Genomic DNA, 17,239 nt, shown 5'->3' on the forward strand with positions numbered 1-17,239 from the left:
TTTGTGCCCACCTTAGAAAATGCAACCCATGGGTCAGGCCTTTTAAAGTACACACCTAGGGAAGCGAAGGCGGGAGGGTCAGGAGTTGGAGGCCAGCTTGGGCTACAGAGTGAGTTCCAGGCCAGCCAAGACTACATATATCTCTAGACTCCATATTCTCTAACAGATAAGCTTACAACCTAGATCACCCTGCCTTACCTCTTGAGCTCCAAGTGCTCCATAGAGAAGAAAGAGAAGCATGTACTCTGAGAATGGCCGCATAGGCTGCCCACACAGCAACCCCTGAACATCCCCCCCAATCTTCCCCTCACGGCCTTTCTCCACTGCCTGCACCCACAGCCCCGACATGACCCTGACTGCACCCCAGCAGCACACCTAACAGTTTCCACACACATGGCCGAGCCGCTCTCCAGTGTGTATGCTCTTTCCCCGTCTGTTCTACCCTCCTGGCTCTGGTCTGTTTCTCACGTACACAGAGCACCCTCAGTCTGGTGAGTCTGCACACCTTCTGGGAATCTGCATGGCTCGCTTCCTTGGCCGTCTTTGCAATGAGGTTTTCTCTGAGCACCCTGTTAGACCGTGCACACCATTCACAAGGCTCAGCCCACTCTGCCATTTTGCCTTTTAACCTTTGGAATAGCTGCCTTAACTTAGTTCTCTATCTCCCAGCAGCAGTGAGCTCTGTGACCTGGGCTGTCTCATAGGGCCTGTGCTTGAACATGTGCTCACGCATGGTTCATGCTGACAGAGGCTGCGTGTAACTCCTGTGGGCCCCGGTGCTGTGCAGTAGCCTCCTCCTGCCTGTTCTGTTCGTTTTGTATTTCCCTCTCTAGACTGACCTGTTTGTAGATGGTGACTTTTAACCTGACTTCCCTTCCACAGTACCTGGCATGGTTGCCTCTGGGAATGACTGCTGGGTAGACGGAAAGGAAAAGGCTCTTATCTACAGCAAGTACCTTGAATGAAACAGTCATGCTCTTTGGTTCTAACAAAGATCAGTAGTGATTCCTGTTGGTTCCACAAGGTGGCACCATCCACTCATGTTTGCTAGCAAGGCCCATGTGTGGGGTTCTGGGGTGTGAGACAGCCTATAAAAGGTCTTTGAAGGTCTCTCTCCATTCCCACCCATCCTCCCCTGCAAGCTCCCACCCTTGGGCAGCGGAGATCATTGCTGCCTGGAATAATTATTTTTAATTAAAAAAGTTAAAGCATTCATTCTTATGGCCTATAAGTAAAATAATAATAATTTAAAAAACTTATCAAGAAATACACCTTCTTCCTCATCTCATTCCCCAGAAACAACCATTTGAAACTGTACCTTTTTATTTCGACTTTCACCTTGCCTTCCTGTTTCTATACAGCCCACACATGCAATCTACATCTATTGACTTAGCATTCTGAAGCTGTCCTTCTGTTTCCGTGGATGGCTGGGCTTTCCTTGGTCTCACACACCTTCCCTTTCTCACTGGTGCAGTTACGGGCTCATGTACATCTTCGCTGTAGGTCTGCTGGTGGGCTTCCCTGCTTTGCAGCGTGGGAATCAGGTGGCGAATCAGAGTGCTTAGGTCTCATCTTTAGTGGAGTCACCATGCCATTTGCTTTTCTTTCATCTCAGATCTTCCTCTCTTTCCTTCCCTGCTCTCTCCTCTCTCTCTCTCTCTCTCTCTCTCTCTCTCTCTCTCTCTCTCTCTCTCTCTCTCTCTCTCTCTCTCTTTCTTTGTTGTGGTAGACTGCTAGCTTGTTCTAGGTAGCCCAGACTTGAAATAATCACACAGAAACTATATTATTAGCAATACGGTTTAGCCAGTAGCATTTCTAGCTAGCTCTTACATCTTAGAATAACTCTTTTCTATTATTTTATATTTTACCAGAAGGCTCATGGTTTACTGGCAAGGTTCTAGCTGGTGTCTGGCCTCTGTCTCTGTCTCTGTCACACACACACACACACACACTTCAGGCTGTCCTCAAACTCATGATCCTTTTGCCCTGGCCTCCTGAGTCAGCTTACAAGCATGTACTGCATGCACATGGGGCTCATCCTGACCTTTGTCCCCAGCCTGACACTCCCCCATCTCTCTTAGTGAATGTCTTCACAGAGACCTCCCTAGCTATTTTATTCGTTCCTTTCATTAGTTCTGCATGCCCTGGCTTTCTCTTAGGATTGCACCCAGTTTTTCAGGAGAGATGAGGCTCTCAAGATGGGTAAAGCAAGTGAGCATTTCTCCTGTTGGGGTAAGGGTGACATGGGGACTGTCACATCAGGAACCTCAAATATCAGTATCTAGAGCTACTATAGAAGCTGTCTCTGGTTCTTGCACAGATATTTGAGGAACAAATGTGAGGGATGCTTAGGAGCCCCTTGCTCAGGAATCCCCTTCAGTCCTCCCTTCTACTCCTTACCCCATGTTCCCAGGGGATTGCTTTCTGAGAGTATGTCAACCCTGCTGAAGGGATGGACACTGGAGCAAAGGAGGCTTGACAGCAGGGCCTGGAGGATGCCTGTGGATGGAGAGGGTCCCCTTCATGGTGCTCAAAGTGGAGGAAGGACTTACAGAATCTGGTGGATTCTCCCTCCTAGGCCCCTCCATGGTTTTCACTTTCCCAAGCTTCCTTGGCACCTTGTGCTCACATCCCTTCTGCATTTGCTCCCTGCAAATACTTTCTATCCCTGTCTTGAATGTGATGGTGTGTCACATGACCTGGCTGTGTGTGTTCAGCTAGCCCTGTGCATTGGGTTGACTTTGAGATTTTAAACAGGCTTCCAAAAAGGAATGGTTAGCTTTAGACAGGGAGAGTTCTAGTTGGGGATCTTCCCCTGTGGGTTTCTAGAAGACAATGACATCACAGGATAATGTCTTGGTGTGAAGGCTCCTGAGTTTGCAGCCCTGCTCTGCTGCTGACAAATCGTGGACCACGAGGGAAGTTTCTGTTCCTTCACAGCCTTAGCTTTGTTTGCTTTGCTGGTTACCATGGCTTGATCTCCTGAATGGTAACTGGGACTGGCCAGTCTTTTAGTCACTCCTGATCCCATTCATCTGCAGCTGACCATTCAAGTGGACTGTAAGCAAGGGTCCTTGGAGTCAAGTTCTACAACTGGCTGTGACTGTGGCAGGGCCATGGCCACCAGCTGGCAGTAGCATTTTTTCCTGAGTGTGCATTTCACTTATGGGAAGCTGGTTACATTTTAAAAATAAACACATCGTGGAATAGAGTAGACTGAATTCTTATCAAGAAATGAGACATGAGTCTTCATTGAGATCATTGCCCTTGGCATACAAAGGCCTCACCATTGCACTTGGCGTGCTGTGTAGAGCTTAGACTCTGGTCCCTACGGCAGTAGATCAGAGAGCCTTTACTCTGCCTGCAAACATTACAGCCAGTAAAATCAGATGCTGAGTGTTGTGGCTCTGTTCTGGAGTGAATGGCGGAGTTTCCAAGAACACAATATAGGCAAGTCTCTCGGCATCACGACAGCCAGCTTCTAATGGGAGGTGGGAACAGTATTTGCACTAGCTATATATTTTTTTTTTATGCTGGTGGATTGAAGATTTGGGTAATTCAAAAAGTCTTTGTGACTTGAAGACTATGCGTTTTCTTTCTCTGTTGCCTTCCCAGTGCTGGCCACCATCAACTTGCAGTCACAACAGGAGCTGAAGGAACTGAACAGTATTCTCTTATCTGTACAGGTAGGTCTGGCGCAAGGGATGCTGGGGATCTTCTAGGTTGAGTGCAGGGATTCCGCATGTCTGCACCGTTCCTGGAGTTCTGCGATGGGGGACTCTTAGCTCTCCCAGCCTCTTGGCTCATGCCACATTGCCTGGGAGGGAAGCAGCTTAGAGGCTCTGCTCTAAAGTTTTGTGGTGTAAACTGATGCCATCCAAGGGTGCTGTGCTCTGTTGAGAAGGGCCTTTTGAAGCTTTTGGCTTTTATGGATTCTGCAAGGCACAGCTTTGCTTTGAGGGATTGAGAGTGAAAAGAAGCCTCTCAGTCCCTACCTCAACCTTCAGATCCTCATTAGCAATCGGGATGTTTCTGTTATCCATAGGACAGGAGGCCTGGTTGATTCCAAGTTGAGACATGAGAGAGGTTTCTGAGTGTGTTTCACCTTCTTCAGATTGATGGTCACACATAGCCCCATTCCAGTTGATGTCTCAGGTTTGTGTGTCTCTCCTAAACAGACAGATGTGATTGGGACCAAGCTGTATCCCATGGGCAGAACAGAGAGCCCGTCTCAGCCTGGCTTATGGAAGGGTGTCAATGCCCCCAGCTTGTCCCCACCCACTGCATATCCACCAGGGTCCTGGAGTGAAACTGCTAAGAGTGTATTGACATGGCTAGATGCCCATGGGGATCCTGAGCCAATGGGGTGGGCGTACTCAAGGTCCACTACGTAGGTTGTTTGTTCCAGCTGTTGGCCTTTCGGAGTAGGGATGGTATCCTCAGGAACACTCATGAAGTCATAGTGACAGGTAGTACCTTGTAAGCTAAATATGTATGTTTGGTGTGACTACTCCTGCAGTATAGATGGTGGCCAGGAAGGGGTGGGAAGGATCTTAGGAGGAGGGCCAGTTTGGTCACTGGTAGACTTCCCAGAGGAGAGGGAGAATGCAGGTACATGTTTGGGTTCAAGTGGAGCTCTTCCTTCTCATTTTCTTTCTCCCAGCATGTCTTAGGTCTTTCCTCTGTAGGGGTGCCTGGTCTGTCTTCCTTCATGACTGATTACAGGGCCTCTGTCTTTAAGAGTCTGTAATCTACATGGGAAGAGAGAATCATGAGATGTTGTCTCCAAGTGGCTAAGCAGAGTTGCAGCTGAGTGCTGCCAAGGGAAGTACAGATTCCGGGAGCTGCTTAGGCCCATTTGACCACCTATTGTGGGACTTTGGACACATTGTTTGGCTCCTCTGTGTTTCTCTTTTTCCTTTACGTGAGTAGATATAATAAGAACCTTGACTTGAACAAGGTAATGTTTGAAAAGTACCTCACTTCTGGTAATGGAAGGAGTGTCTGTGTTGGTCCGTAGGAAAGCTGCCATACCAGTGCCATCGGGCTGGCTGTCCTATCAGCAGAATGGCACTGCTGAAGTACTTTCTTGTATAGTCCATGACATCTGCTGTTGCTTAAATAAAGGGCTTTGTCTAAAGGGCTTCATTGAATGAACACTAGAGACCCCAGTACTGGTTAACTCTGGGGTGTTCATTAGTCCTCATGTGTATGCCCAGTGAGGAAGGTGATTCGTGATAGAGATTTTTTGAGTACTTCCTGTATACCACAGGTTTATACACATCATTTGATCTGATTCTCCCAGTGAGCCTAGGTGCCAGCTACTGTTACTGCTACTGCTGTTCGTGGTCAAGCAAGGAGACAGAAAATGGATAAGGCACCTAGAAGACAGTCAGCTTAGGGTTGGTTGCACCACATTCTGCAGTGAGACAGCTTGGTCCATTCTATGCACTCACTCCCTCCCTGCACCAGAGAAGGCCGTAAGCAAACAAATCCACAGTTGGCACTAAAGGTTGCTGGAATTTAGGACTTCAGCTGCTTTTCTCTTTGGAGTGACTGAAATGTGTGCATAGTATGGCATATCTTGGGATGTAGACAGTTTGTAAAGAAAAACAAAGCTACTCCTTGCTAAAAAAACAAACTTGTGGCTGTGCTGGATTTTACTCAGGGACAAGTGGTGCCTTCTATACCATGGACTATTAAGTATACCCCATCTCTCTGGAACATGTTCTATTCCTTTTTATGCAGTTTCAAATGTCAGGTCAGCCCATGAGAGAGGATACTTAATCAGCTGTCACTGAATAAATGAGGAATGCTTCCTGGCCCAGAGCATAAAATCTTGGCAAATGAGTATTTTACACCTGCCTAGGTGTTTTCAGCTTTTGCAAATGTGGTGGAACCAATCATAGTCCCCAGATGGTCTCCATATGCTTGGAGAAAGCAGATGTCACTTCAGTGTCCTGAAGTAACAATTAAGACTTGATCAATATCCTAGGGGAGGTATGGACCCAGAGTGTAGCTATAGAGCTTGCGCTATGAGTATCAGCTCTGTCAAGATCTAATGCTCTGGTTTAGTTCTATAAACTGTTGTTTAAATCAGAATTGAAAGAAGACCCATCCTGAAGCCTGCTGACTTCCAGATACAGGGAAGCAGTAATTTTGGCTTGTCTGTAGCCACAATGTGGCTTTCGAATGTACTCATCCAGAATAAGACATTCTTTTTCCCCGGTAGAAGGTAGGCAAATGTTGTCTTGAGCCATAATGAAATCCAACCAATGTTGGAAAGGGCATCTAAGGTAGTTGGCAAATTCTGATAAAGTCTTAGTTTGAGCATAGACTTGCATCTTCTTGCTAGCACCCATCATGCCCTCTCAAAAGCACATTAAACATCAGCTCTGGTAGCCACTTCTACATTATACCAGCAGGTGGTGAGGCCACGCGTGGTGAGTGAATGATCTTCATCTGTGCTGTGCACCTACAAGTCTCTCAGGCAAGGGGTAGATGGCCAGGGAGGACAAAGGTACTGGGGTTCCTTCCAAGAAGGGTGCCCCTCTCTCCCTTTGGACTAGCCAACCTTCCTAATTCTCTTTTTGTGGTACCCAGGGGATTCAACCAAAGATGGTGATGGAGTACTGGACAGGGTGGTTTGACTCATGGGGTGGCTCCCACAATATCTTGGATTCCTCTGGTGAGTGCTTTATTTTGCCTGTATCTATTATGTGTGTTGACCCCGACAAGAATGTGTTTTCCATTCCTTGGCATTGTGTATGGAGTTGGAGGATGCTGGGATCATGGGATCATTTGTGTTCATACTCAGCTCTTGGTATTTCAGAGTCTTGACTTGAAATAATGGTAGGACTTCCATCATTGCTTTTCTGTGTTTTTGTAATTAGAAAAGTAGTATACTTATTACAGATATCTAAGAACTGTATGAAAGTTTAAAGAAGAAATAAAAGTCCTTGAGTACATACCAAGCATTTTGATGTATTTAACAAAATAGGCATCCCACAGAGCTAGAGACAGATTGATCAGATCTTCACACCCATCCACAACCACCCACCCATACACGCACACCATCCTATACTGCAGAATGTAGGAATACTTGGGGTAATTGGACATCACTCTCTTAAAGAATTTAAAGAGACCTGTTGTGTTAATGACTAAACCACCATTTAGTGACCCAGTTCCTTACTGATGGTTGCTTAGTTTTGGGATTTGTTAATTGAATACTACTTAAGTGAGCATCCTTGAACATCTAGTTTTGTATTGTTGGTCTATATTTCCATATGAAAACTGCTCATCAGTGCAGTTTTAATATATGTATTTACCATAAATACATATAGTATTTATATATTCATAAAGTAGCCTACAGGTCATTATTAAATGAAAGTACTCATCTTCTGCAGATATGTCAGTACTGAGTATTAAAATCATTTTTAAAAAATTTTTCTAGTTCACTAGGTCAGTATTGAGTTTGCATTTACTGTATATATCATACAAATATCTATTAATTGACCTTTTATTTTGTTGTCGGATACTCTCTTTGCATATCCTTGGCTCATTTCCTAGTTAAGAGAGGACCTAGGGAGATAGTTAGGACTATTGTGTAATGGGGACCCATCGTTTTTGCATTTCCTTGGGGCAGAGTAGCCACTGGGTAACATGCCAGCAGGTAGTGTAGAAACAGCCTACTGGCTACCTATTGTCCATGGAAAACTGAATGACCCAGTGATGAAATGGACCTGGAGGGAATTGGGATGTGATGGAACTGGGATGTGGGGCTTCCCTTGTGCTCTGACCCATTCTAAACATCCCTCCTTCTTGTTCTCCTTGAAGAGGTCTTGCAAACAGTGTCTGCTATCATCAAAGCTGGCTCCTCTATCAACTTGTACATGTTCCACGGAGGCACAAATTTTGGCTTCATAAATGGAGCCATGCATTTTAATGACTACAAGGCTGATGTCACCAGCTATGGCAAGTATCCCAACTGGTTCTTCCTATTCCTCCCCACTGTTTATAGGATTGACGCTTTTGATGGAGAGTCCTTTAGGAAGAGTTTCTTTCTCCTTTCATAACTTTGGCTATATAATGTTCAGGGAAGGTATAGGCTTCGACTGACTATCACTTCAAAACTTCTAGAACAATAGGTACCTGTGAACACCTTGCTTCATTGAGGGAGCTCTTGGGGGACCAAGGGAAGGGAGGCAAATCTAGAGTGATAGGGGTAGGGATAGACTTCCCCCTTTTCAGGCTCTTGAGAAGGTTTGATGTTGGACCCCCCTACTTCATAATAAAGGTGCTTTTCTTCAAAATTGCTGGTTTGAGAACTCTGTTCCCCCAACCCAGTTTCTCCTCCTTTCTCTTTTTCTTCATCCCTTTGCACTGTTCTGGGGACAGGAGAGACTGTGAAAGGTCAATGGCTGTTTTGCAGACTATGATGCTGTATTGACAGAGGCTGGAGATTATACTGCCAAATACACCAAGCTTCGAAACCTCTTTGGAACCTTCTCAGGTACAAACAGGCAACAGTTTCAAACATCCACTTGGATCCATGCTCTTGCCCAGAGCCTTGGAGTTTCTGCTGTCTTGCTATCCTACCTCAACTCCAGCTGATCCATGGCTTTGTGGGAACCTAGTCTGTTTGGATGCTCACCTTCCTAGACCTGGATGGAGGGGGGAGGACCTTGGGCTTCCCCCAGGGCAGGGAACACTGACTGCTCTTTGGACTGGAAAAGGAAGCGGAGGGGGGGTGGGGGAAGGGGGAAGGAAATGGAAGAAGGGGAGGAGGTGAAAATTTGTAATAATAATAATAATAAGAAGAAAAAAGAATACTCTAAACTACTAGGAATGTAGCTCAGTAGAACTATTGCCCAGCTTGTGTAAGGCCCTGTGTTGCACCCTGAGCACTGCCAAAAACAAACAAACAAAAAAACAAGCAAACATTCTAGACAAAGTTTGAGAGACTATTTTCACCATGGTGTGCCCCTTGTATCTGACAAATACTAAGCCTATTTATGACATATGAAGACTTGAGGAAACCCTGCCCTTGTCGACGCCTTGTGTTCTAGAGTAGTTCCAGCCCTGAATAGGGCCAGTGGTTAATAATGCTGTCAAAATGAAAGGAGTGCATTGAGCTGTGGCTATGAGGCTGGAGGAGATGATGAGGATTGAGTCTCTAAGGGAGGGCCACGGGCCATGGTTTCTGTTGCAGGTATCCCTCCACCTCCTCCACCTGAACTTTCTCTTAAGATGATCTATGAGCCAATGAGGCCATCTTTCTACCTCTCACTGTGGGATGCTATCCTGCTCTTGGATGATGTAAGTGCTGCAGGCTGGGCATCAGGGATAGTTATCAAGAAGATAGGACCAGGTCCTTTCCAAGTGGGGTTCCAGGATGAGCAAAGCCACTCTGGCATTGAGGTCTCTTCGCAACCAGGGACCTGAGCAAAGAGAATGCAGTGGTGCTGGAGTAGGAATTGGGAAGGAAGAGAAGAGCTTGAACTTGTTGCCCCTTCTTTAGCCTCTGGGTAGGCCTAGGTCACAAATAGAATGAGGAGTGGAGGAAGGGATGATTCTCCCCCCAGGAGAAGGAAGAGGGCACCTGCAGTAGTTCATTCTTTTGTGATGCAGAAATGATAGTGGCTTTAGGATTCTAGTAGATTACAGGACTCTAGTGTGATCTGCCTTTTCCTACTGACCTTATTTCTGTGACTCTAATATTAGAGCCATGAGTTTAAGCTAGTAAGAAGATAGAACAGAGAAAAGAGGTTAGAGAAACCTTGCATCCTGTCCCTGGTGTTCTTGCTGCCTATGTGAAGACTTTGACTTAGGAGCAGCCTGGCTCCTGTGCCTTCTTGTGTCTTGTTATATAGCCAGTCCAGTCTGAGACTCCCATCAACATGGAGAACCTGCCAGTAAACAACGGTAATGGGCAGGCCTTTGGGTACATCCTATACGAGACCACCATTTTTTCATCTGGAGTCCTCAGTGGCCTTGTGCGTGACAGGGGGCAGGTAGGAGCATCTCCTCTGAATTCCCAGCACTTTGTAGTGATAAAGCATGGCAATACATACCTTATCCTCTGCCTTCAGAACCAGCTGTTGCCAGTGGTTGTCTCTCTCCACTAGCTGCAGATTACACAGTCCTTCCCTCGTAACTGTGGTGCTCACTTCCCTCCATACCCATCCAGCACCTTCTTCATAAGTCCCCACAATGGCACTTGTTTTATTGTTGTGCAGAGGCTCCTCGTTTCTCCCTCCTGTTGACCATGACTTTCATCTGCTCACTTTGGCAGGTCTTTTTGAACAGGGTATCCATAGGATTCTTGGACTATAAAACAACGAAGATTACTATCCCTTTGACCCAGGTTTGTTATTCCAGGGAGCTGGGTGATGGCTAGCAAACTCAGTAGGAGTCAAAGAGGAAGACCAGGAAGCCAGGAAGCTCCTTAATTAAGAACTGGAAAGAGAAGGGCACACGTAGCTTTCTGACCAGTTGGAGCTCTCACTCCCATTCTCAGAGCATAGAGAATGATAGGGACACAGAGATCCCCAAGTATAGCTGGGCTATCAGGCAGTGATAACTGGTTCCTGTGTTCCTGACAGGGTCACACCATGCTGAGTATCTTGGTGGAAAATCGTGGGCGAGTCAACTATGGGGATAATATTGACACTCAGCGAAAAGGTGGGTCCTACTATAGACCAGGAGCAAAGCTACCGTCACCCCTCAGGCTTGTCTATCTGTTCGCCATGGAACACATCAACAGGCCATTGGGCCCCTTTCAGGGAGGTGGTTTGTGGAGGCCTAATGCAGGGAGGTGGACTGAGGATGCCACTGCAGGACAGGTGGCTCGTGGAGGTTTTTTGAAGGGAGATGGTGCCTGCTTTACCTGCACGCAAGTCCTGGTTAATGCATCAGGAGGATTTGGCCACTTTCTCTTTAGTGCTTCATAACTGGATAGTTCGTGTACCCCTGGGAGAGGCTCCATAAGCCATGAGCTGGCCTCTCAGTCTCTGTACTGAAATCTGCTTTGGTGGGCATGGCCCTCTCTGTTTGCAAGGCTGTAGGTAAGGAGCAAGGAATGGGAGTATCCTGGAGTCCATGAAAGAATATAACACACCTACATTCCTGGGTCTTCACACTGGATTTCTGTTCTCATTTCTCTCAGGAACACTCATAGGCAGTGCTCTGGGCTCAGGGGGAAGCTAGACACGCAATGAACACACTGCAGTTTGCTTTCACGCCCCTCCATGAGTATCCCTCCAGGACACTTGCCCGTGTCCCTGGCTTTCTGAATCATTAAGACCTTTAGTCCCTTTCTTTTCCCTGTCTGTTTATATGTGAGTAGTTTTCAGCGCAGTTTAAGGAGAGAACTAAGTTAAAGTAAGATCTTCCTATGACGAGGAGTTGAGGAAATTCTATGTCTCTTCCTCCATCTGCGTTTGTGGTGGAGGAAGCTTCCACCTCTCTTTCCTGGTCAGAGAATGCACATGTCCAGAAAGTGATTTGGCCTCAGCCCTTGGAGCTTCCTCTCCAGAAGAGCCTCAGATTCATTATTACAGTCCCATCTAGCACTATCCACATACCGAAGTAGCAGCATCTAGGCCGCCACCTAGACCCTCAGCAGTTTTCTAGTATTTCTCCACAGGCCTTAACACCTTGCTTAGTCTTCCTTCTCTAGAGCCATCTTACCTCTTTGGTTGTTCTGGAGTTAGGAAGACCTGTCAGACTGTCCAGTCTTTATTTCCCTGGGGTTTTAATTGAGTGTGCCCCGATCATCTGTAGAATCCCGCCCTCTTGGCCAGTTCAGTGTTTGCAGATCACAGACCTTCCCTGTGCTCACACACTTGTCCCTGCTGTGGAGCCTGCTCTGGGACCAGCCGTCTCCACCATTCAGGTGCTGAGCAGCCACCCTTCCCGTATGCAGGTGCTTACTGCTGGACACCTCTGTGATTTTATCATATCTTCACCATTTAGATGCTTTAATCTTAGGTTGTATGGAGAGTTCTGACTGATTGACCAGGTCTTCTACTCTGAGACTCTCATGATCCACAAAATTAGGCTCTTTGTTACCATTTAGTCACATCAGAAGCCAGATGTCACACCCTGGCTTCTTTGTCTCTGTCCTTGGGTGCCCTGCTCTTTATGTCAGATCTAGGGCTTGACAAACAGTAGTCTTGCTTATTGCCACTTTTAGACATCTCAAGAGAGGCTTTAGTCCAAGTGCAAAGTTCCTTAGGCAGCATCTGCTTTAGGAAAATCCTTGTTTCATCATCCTGGATTGTCTGCACATGCCCTGACTGCAGTTTTGCCGCCTGTCTCCGGACTGGGGGCTTGCTCATCTTTCTTTGCCCATTCTCTCCAGGTTTAATTGGAAATCTTTATCTGGATAATAATCCTCTGAAAAACTTCAAAATCTACAGCCTGGATATGACAAAGTCGTTCTTGCAGAGGTGGGTACCTGAGAGTCGGGTATATGAGGTCATAGCTAATATGTAGCAAGAGCCAGGAGTGCCTTGGTCTCCCTGTATGGATTCTGCAGAGTGTAGGGATAAGCCCTCCCCTTGGGGGCGGGCTGCCCTCGGGCGTATGTTTACTGATATATTGGGCGGGCGGAGGCTGCGCGCCCCTTCCCTTCCTCTCCTGTCTCCGCCGGCTACTCCGCTGGAACCTTGGTTTCGTGAGTCTGGTTTTGTTATTAAACTTGTTCAAATACCTATTACTTTTGGTTTTGGTGATTATTAATCCGACCGCTGCAGCAGAGTTACAAACAGACCCAAAGGGCAGAGTGACATACCTAACGTGAGGGGTAGGGACTAGCTAAAACCTATGTTTCCAGACTGGGAAATGCCCACCCTGCTATCTTGCTGCCATTCTATGACCTGGTTGGCAGGCATGTGGCTTCTGGCCTTACTGGGGGGAGGGATGTGCTTTAGGAATTCGATGAAAGTCTGGGAGCCGATGTGAGATGGTCCTTCCCTCCTTTCCCTGCTTACATCCTGTTCTTAGGCTCATCATGGACAAGTGGAGTTTCATTCCCAAAGAGCCCAGCTTTCCTGCTTTCTTCCTGGGCGCCTTGTCAGTGGGCATTTACCCCTCTGACACATTTCTGAAGCTAGAGGTTTGTAGGACCCCTTTCCTTCCCTGTCCTCTTATTTCCTTGGGGGCTCTGAGCCCAGTTGGCTTCAGTGGAGTGCTCTGTGACACCTGTGCCTAGAGACCTCCTTGTCTGTCTGTGTTGCCCCATGTGATAGGAACCCTGCAACTTCTCTGTGGCAGAGGGGTGGGCTCAGAGCAGAAGCACCTGTGGTACTTCTCAGTGTGTGTTTGGGTTTCTCTGGACAGTCTGAGGTTGACTGCCCTGCCTGGAAGACTCATAGCAGTGGGGTGGGCTGACCTACATGGATATCAAATGTTGGTTCACTTTGGTCTTTCAGGAGCATGGTGGATTTCTCACTGCATCTGTTTCTGGTGTGACTTTCCCTTTGGGGCGTTTGTAGTAAATCAAGTCTTTTCCCCCTTTTTCCCCCAAGGGCTGGGTGAAGGGGGTTGTATTCGTCAATGATCAAAACCTTGGGCGCTACTGGAACATAGGACCTCAGGAGACGCTCTACCTCCCAGGTGTCTGGCTAGAGAAAGGACTCAACAAGGTGGGACTACTTCTAGGTTCTGTCCCCTTTTTTTGTGACTCTCTTCCCATCCCTGCTCTCCTGCTAGCAAGCTGCTTCTCTACCCCTGAAAAGCCTGGTCACAGAATAGGAAAGGGTGGGTATTTTGGCCAACTTGTTCTTCGGCTTTGCTTGGTGACGACTCTGCACTCACCGCTTCCTGCCTCCTTCCATCCTCATCCCCACACCCTTCTTCCCATCCTGCTGTCTCATTGCATTCTCATCCAGCTGTAGGGCAGACCTCATAGTTCAACCCTTGTTTCCCACAGGTCATCATCTTCGAGGAGACAATGGCAGGCTCCGTGGTGCAGTCTACTGATACCCCCTACCTGGGCAGGAACCAGTATGTTAACTGAACAACAGTCCCAGCCTTCCTGCTGTGGTTGGCAACGTCCTTCCATCCTCTGCTACAGGAGGGTCTTCATACCTAGCAACCTCAGGGAACAAAGGGCTATAGTCACTCAATCCAAAATCCTAAACTTGAGGGGACTACAGAGAAGATGGGTAGCATTGTCTAGGATACCCTCATACTGAAATGGCTTCTCTCCTGGTTTTGTGGTTGAGTCCCTTTCTGCTCCCCTAATCTTTCTGGGGAGGCCATAGAGCTATCTCCGAGGGTGGAGTATGTAGTTGGAGCACCTTCAAAGAAGTTGCTGAAGCTGGGTGGGTACTGCCCTCTTCTGGAAGTGAAAGCCTCATCAGGCCAACCTGCGGGATACAGGAAGGCTTTTTAAACATCCTAGGAGGGCGTGGCCACATCCTGTAGTTCTGCTTTCTGCTCCCGAATTTCCACTGTTTGTAGAGCAAAGAGAAAGCATGTCTTACTTGAGTCAGCTTGATTTATGTTTCAACTTGCCTCAGCTAGTTCTGGGGTTCTGGAAGAAACATGCATTTTTTTCTTTTCATTCTGTCTCTTATGACATTGAGCCAGTTGATAAGCTGAGCTTAAGAGAAACAGACATGTTCAGTACTTATCTTCCTAAGTTAAGAGAGCATTTGCTATTGTTCTGGGTGAGGAGGAGAGTCACCAAAGAGGAACAGCTTCACTAGGGGAGGAGCTGGGAATTTTGGCAGAAACCACCTCATATCCATGCTCTTTGGGAGGGAATGGCAGAAGGCTCAGCTAAGTGGCCCCAGGCAGCTGCTTCTAACCCCACAGAAGAATTTGGGGTTGGCTACAAGCCACAGGTCTAGCAGAGGCCTTGTTTCCAGCTCAGCAGATTCACTGAGCATGCCTTCCCCTGACTGAAAAAGCAGCAAGGGGGAGGGAAAGCGGCCAGCGTCCGCCCTGTTGTCTCAGTCCAGATTGGAGACTCTTGTTCTAGGGATTGAGTGCAACGGCTTGCTTTGGGTTTGCCACCCTAAACTGCAATAAAGGAATAGATTTGAAACAAAGCTTCTTTGTGGATGTCTCCAGCTCATCAAGAAGGATCCAGACACTGATGATACCCAACTGGTGGATGGCACATGCCCTGGCTTCTTACCACTTTTCCTGATTTCAGTTTTCTTTGAAATGTCATGTGTTAAGAATAGTCCAATCGCATGTTGGTGGATAAGAATAAGAACATTCTAGAAAGCCAAAACCACAATATATAACTTAGCCATAGGTGATAGTCTCTCTTCATAAATTATATTTGGTATGGACTACTCTAAGCTGGCTATCTTCAATAATAGTGAAAATCAAAGAACACACATCTGTGAGCACAGTGTCCCTAGAGAAGCCCAGGGAAGATGGATCAGGCAAGCGTAGGGTGAGCGAGAGGCTCACAGCCTGGCAGGCTGGATCCCTGAGTGTTGCTGAGAACAAGTTTGCAGTGGAGTCTGGTGTGCAGCAACTGAGCTATGAGCCCCGATAACTTACTTGTGGGTGGTCATGGAGCACAGCTCATATGTCACTGGGTCTGAGAAATTGAGTTTGTTTTTATTCTCTCTCTCTCTCTCTCTCTCTCTCTCTCTCTCTCTCTCTCTCTCTCTCTCTCTCTCTCTCTCTTAGATGTGGTCATGTTATGTAGCCCAGGCTGGCCTTGAACGTTCCAGTTCTCCTGCTGTAGCTTCCCAGGGACTGAGATGATAAGGTTGTCCCATCATGCCAACTCGAAGGGAGCTTTTTTAAAAAGTCCTTTATTTGTTTTTAAAGTTTTAAAATAAAATTATACGATGATTATTTGTTTACTGTGTGTGTGTGGGTTAGGTGTATGACTGCCATGGGATATGAGCAATCAGAGGACAGCCTCTTTGTTGGGTTGTCAGGGTTGAGAGTGTCTTTACCCACCAAGCCATCTTGCTGGCTTTTCAAAGGGGGCTTTTTAAAGTGCAGATTACAGATGATACTTGAAGAGCAAGTCAGACTAAGTCCCCAATTTTACCCATGCTTGCAGGTTCTTCCTGAGATGTTTTGGACTATCAAGCATCCAGCTAAGGTGTAGATGAGTCCAGGACTTCTTGAGTAAAGCCAGAGCCAGAAAGCAAGGTTAAATTGTCACTTTAAAGGCCTTGCATTACATAAGAGCGTGTTTCTACAAAGCTTCATTAAGTAGTGCTGTCCTTCTGTAAGGGAGCGAGGAATTCCGAGTTACAGTTTTATGCATACATGATCAGGTATGTATTGGGCTTTCTGTAGAAACATTTTTCTCTGCTTCCCCAGCCTGTGCCGGCTGACCTTAGCTCTCCAGACAGTTTATCCAGATCCTGTGTGCCATGAAACCCATCTCAGTCCCTGCAGAGTACCTCCCCTTAACTGACTTGCCCTGAGACTTTGCTCACCCATTATTTCTTTTGTCTACTCACTGTGTGGGGGTCATGCCTGTGGGATCTTGACATCAACACTTTCCAGTTTGATTCCCATCCTCACTGCAAATACACGGAGAGGTGACCCTGACTATCTGTTGCACATACACTATAAGGTCAGAAGCAGAACTCCATTTTCCTCTCCTACACTCTGTCCTGTATCAACAAATGGAAACTCTGGCCTGTGGCCTGGGTCATCTTGGCTGCTGTCTCTTCATTCCACACCAGCCCTTCCTAGGCATGTTTAGATGCAGCCACTCCCTCGACTCCAGAGCTCGTGCTCCCAACCCAGCCACCAGCATCTTGTTCCTGGCTTATCGCAGGGGCTGCCTCCCCAGTCCGCTGCCTTGGCCCATTTATCCTCAGCACAGGAAACAAAGTGGCCCTCGAAGGTCAGCTCCATCAGGGGCTCCTAATTGCACTTAGAGTAGAAACCAACAGCTTTATCCTGGTCTCAGAGGCCAGCTGCTTCCAGGCTTTCTTTCTGACTTGCCAACCATGTCTCCCATGTCCCCGCTCCCACCCCTGCCCCCTGCCCAGTCAATTGCAGTCACGTTACTCTTTTTTTTTTTTTTTTCCTGAGCTATAGGTATGAGTGCACACAGTTGGGGGCGTTTCTCTCTTATCAGGATGCCTGCCTCAGCTGCAGGTTGGCATGCTGCTGTTCTGCTCAAGGCCCTGTACCAGGGAGGTCTTTCTTACCATGCTTTAAGGAACTTCCGCCCGTCCCACTACTACCCTCCATCCTCTCCAGCAGTTCCGCCCTTCTTCCAGCACCTCACACC

The 17,239-nt window shown here is 47.2% G+C and overlaps 1 protein-coding gene across 3 annotated transcripts in view; it reads left to right on the top strand.

The window, feature by feature from the left end:
• Positions 1-15,828, top strand: part of LOC126512344 (beta-galactosidase-1-like protein 2) — a 51,213-nt gene extending 35,385 nt beyond the window's left edge. For 2 of the 3 annotated variants that reach the window (XM_050160075.1, XM_050160076.1), the window contains exons 8-19: positions 3,616-3,686; positions 6,604-6,688; positions 7,837-7,974; positions 8,432-8,512; positions 9,212-9,318; positions 9,873-10,013; positions 10,295-10,366; positions 10,605-10,683; positions 12,365-12,452; positions 13,009-13,120; positions 13,533-13,649; positions 13,937-15,828. In XM_050160075.1, coding sequence (XP_050016032.1) covers positions 3,616-3,686; positions 6,604-6,688; positions 7,837-7,974; positions 8,432-8,512; positions 9,212-9,318; positions 9,873-10,013; positions 10,295-10,366; positions 10,605-10,683; positions 12,365-12,452; positions 13,009-13,120; positions 13,533-13,649; positions 13,937-14,023 — 1,178 coding nt within the window. In that variant the 3' untranslated portion in view covers positions 14,024-15,828. The remainder of the gene's footprint in view (positions 1-3,615; positions 3,687-6,603; positions 6,689-7,836; positions 7,975-8,431; positions 8,513-9,211; positions 9,319-9,872; positions 10,014-10,294; positions 10,367-10,604; positions 10,684-12,364; positions 12,453-13,008; positions 13,121-13,532; positions 13,650-13,936) is intronic. The other variant, XR_007595017.1, reaches the window with a different exon arrangement.
• The last annotated feature ends 1,411 nt before the right edge of the window (positions 15,829-17,239 follow it).

Source organism: Alexandromys fortis, unplaced genomic scaffold (genome assembly GCF_014885135.2).
Source record: "Alexandromys fortis isolate MF-2015 unplaced genomic scaffold, M_Fortis_MF-2015_v1.1 scaffold_108, whole genome shotgun sequence".
NCBI classification, from domain to species: Eukaryota; Metazoa; Chordata; class Mammalia; order Rodentia; family Cricetidae; genus Alexandromys; species Alexandromys fortis.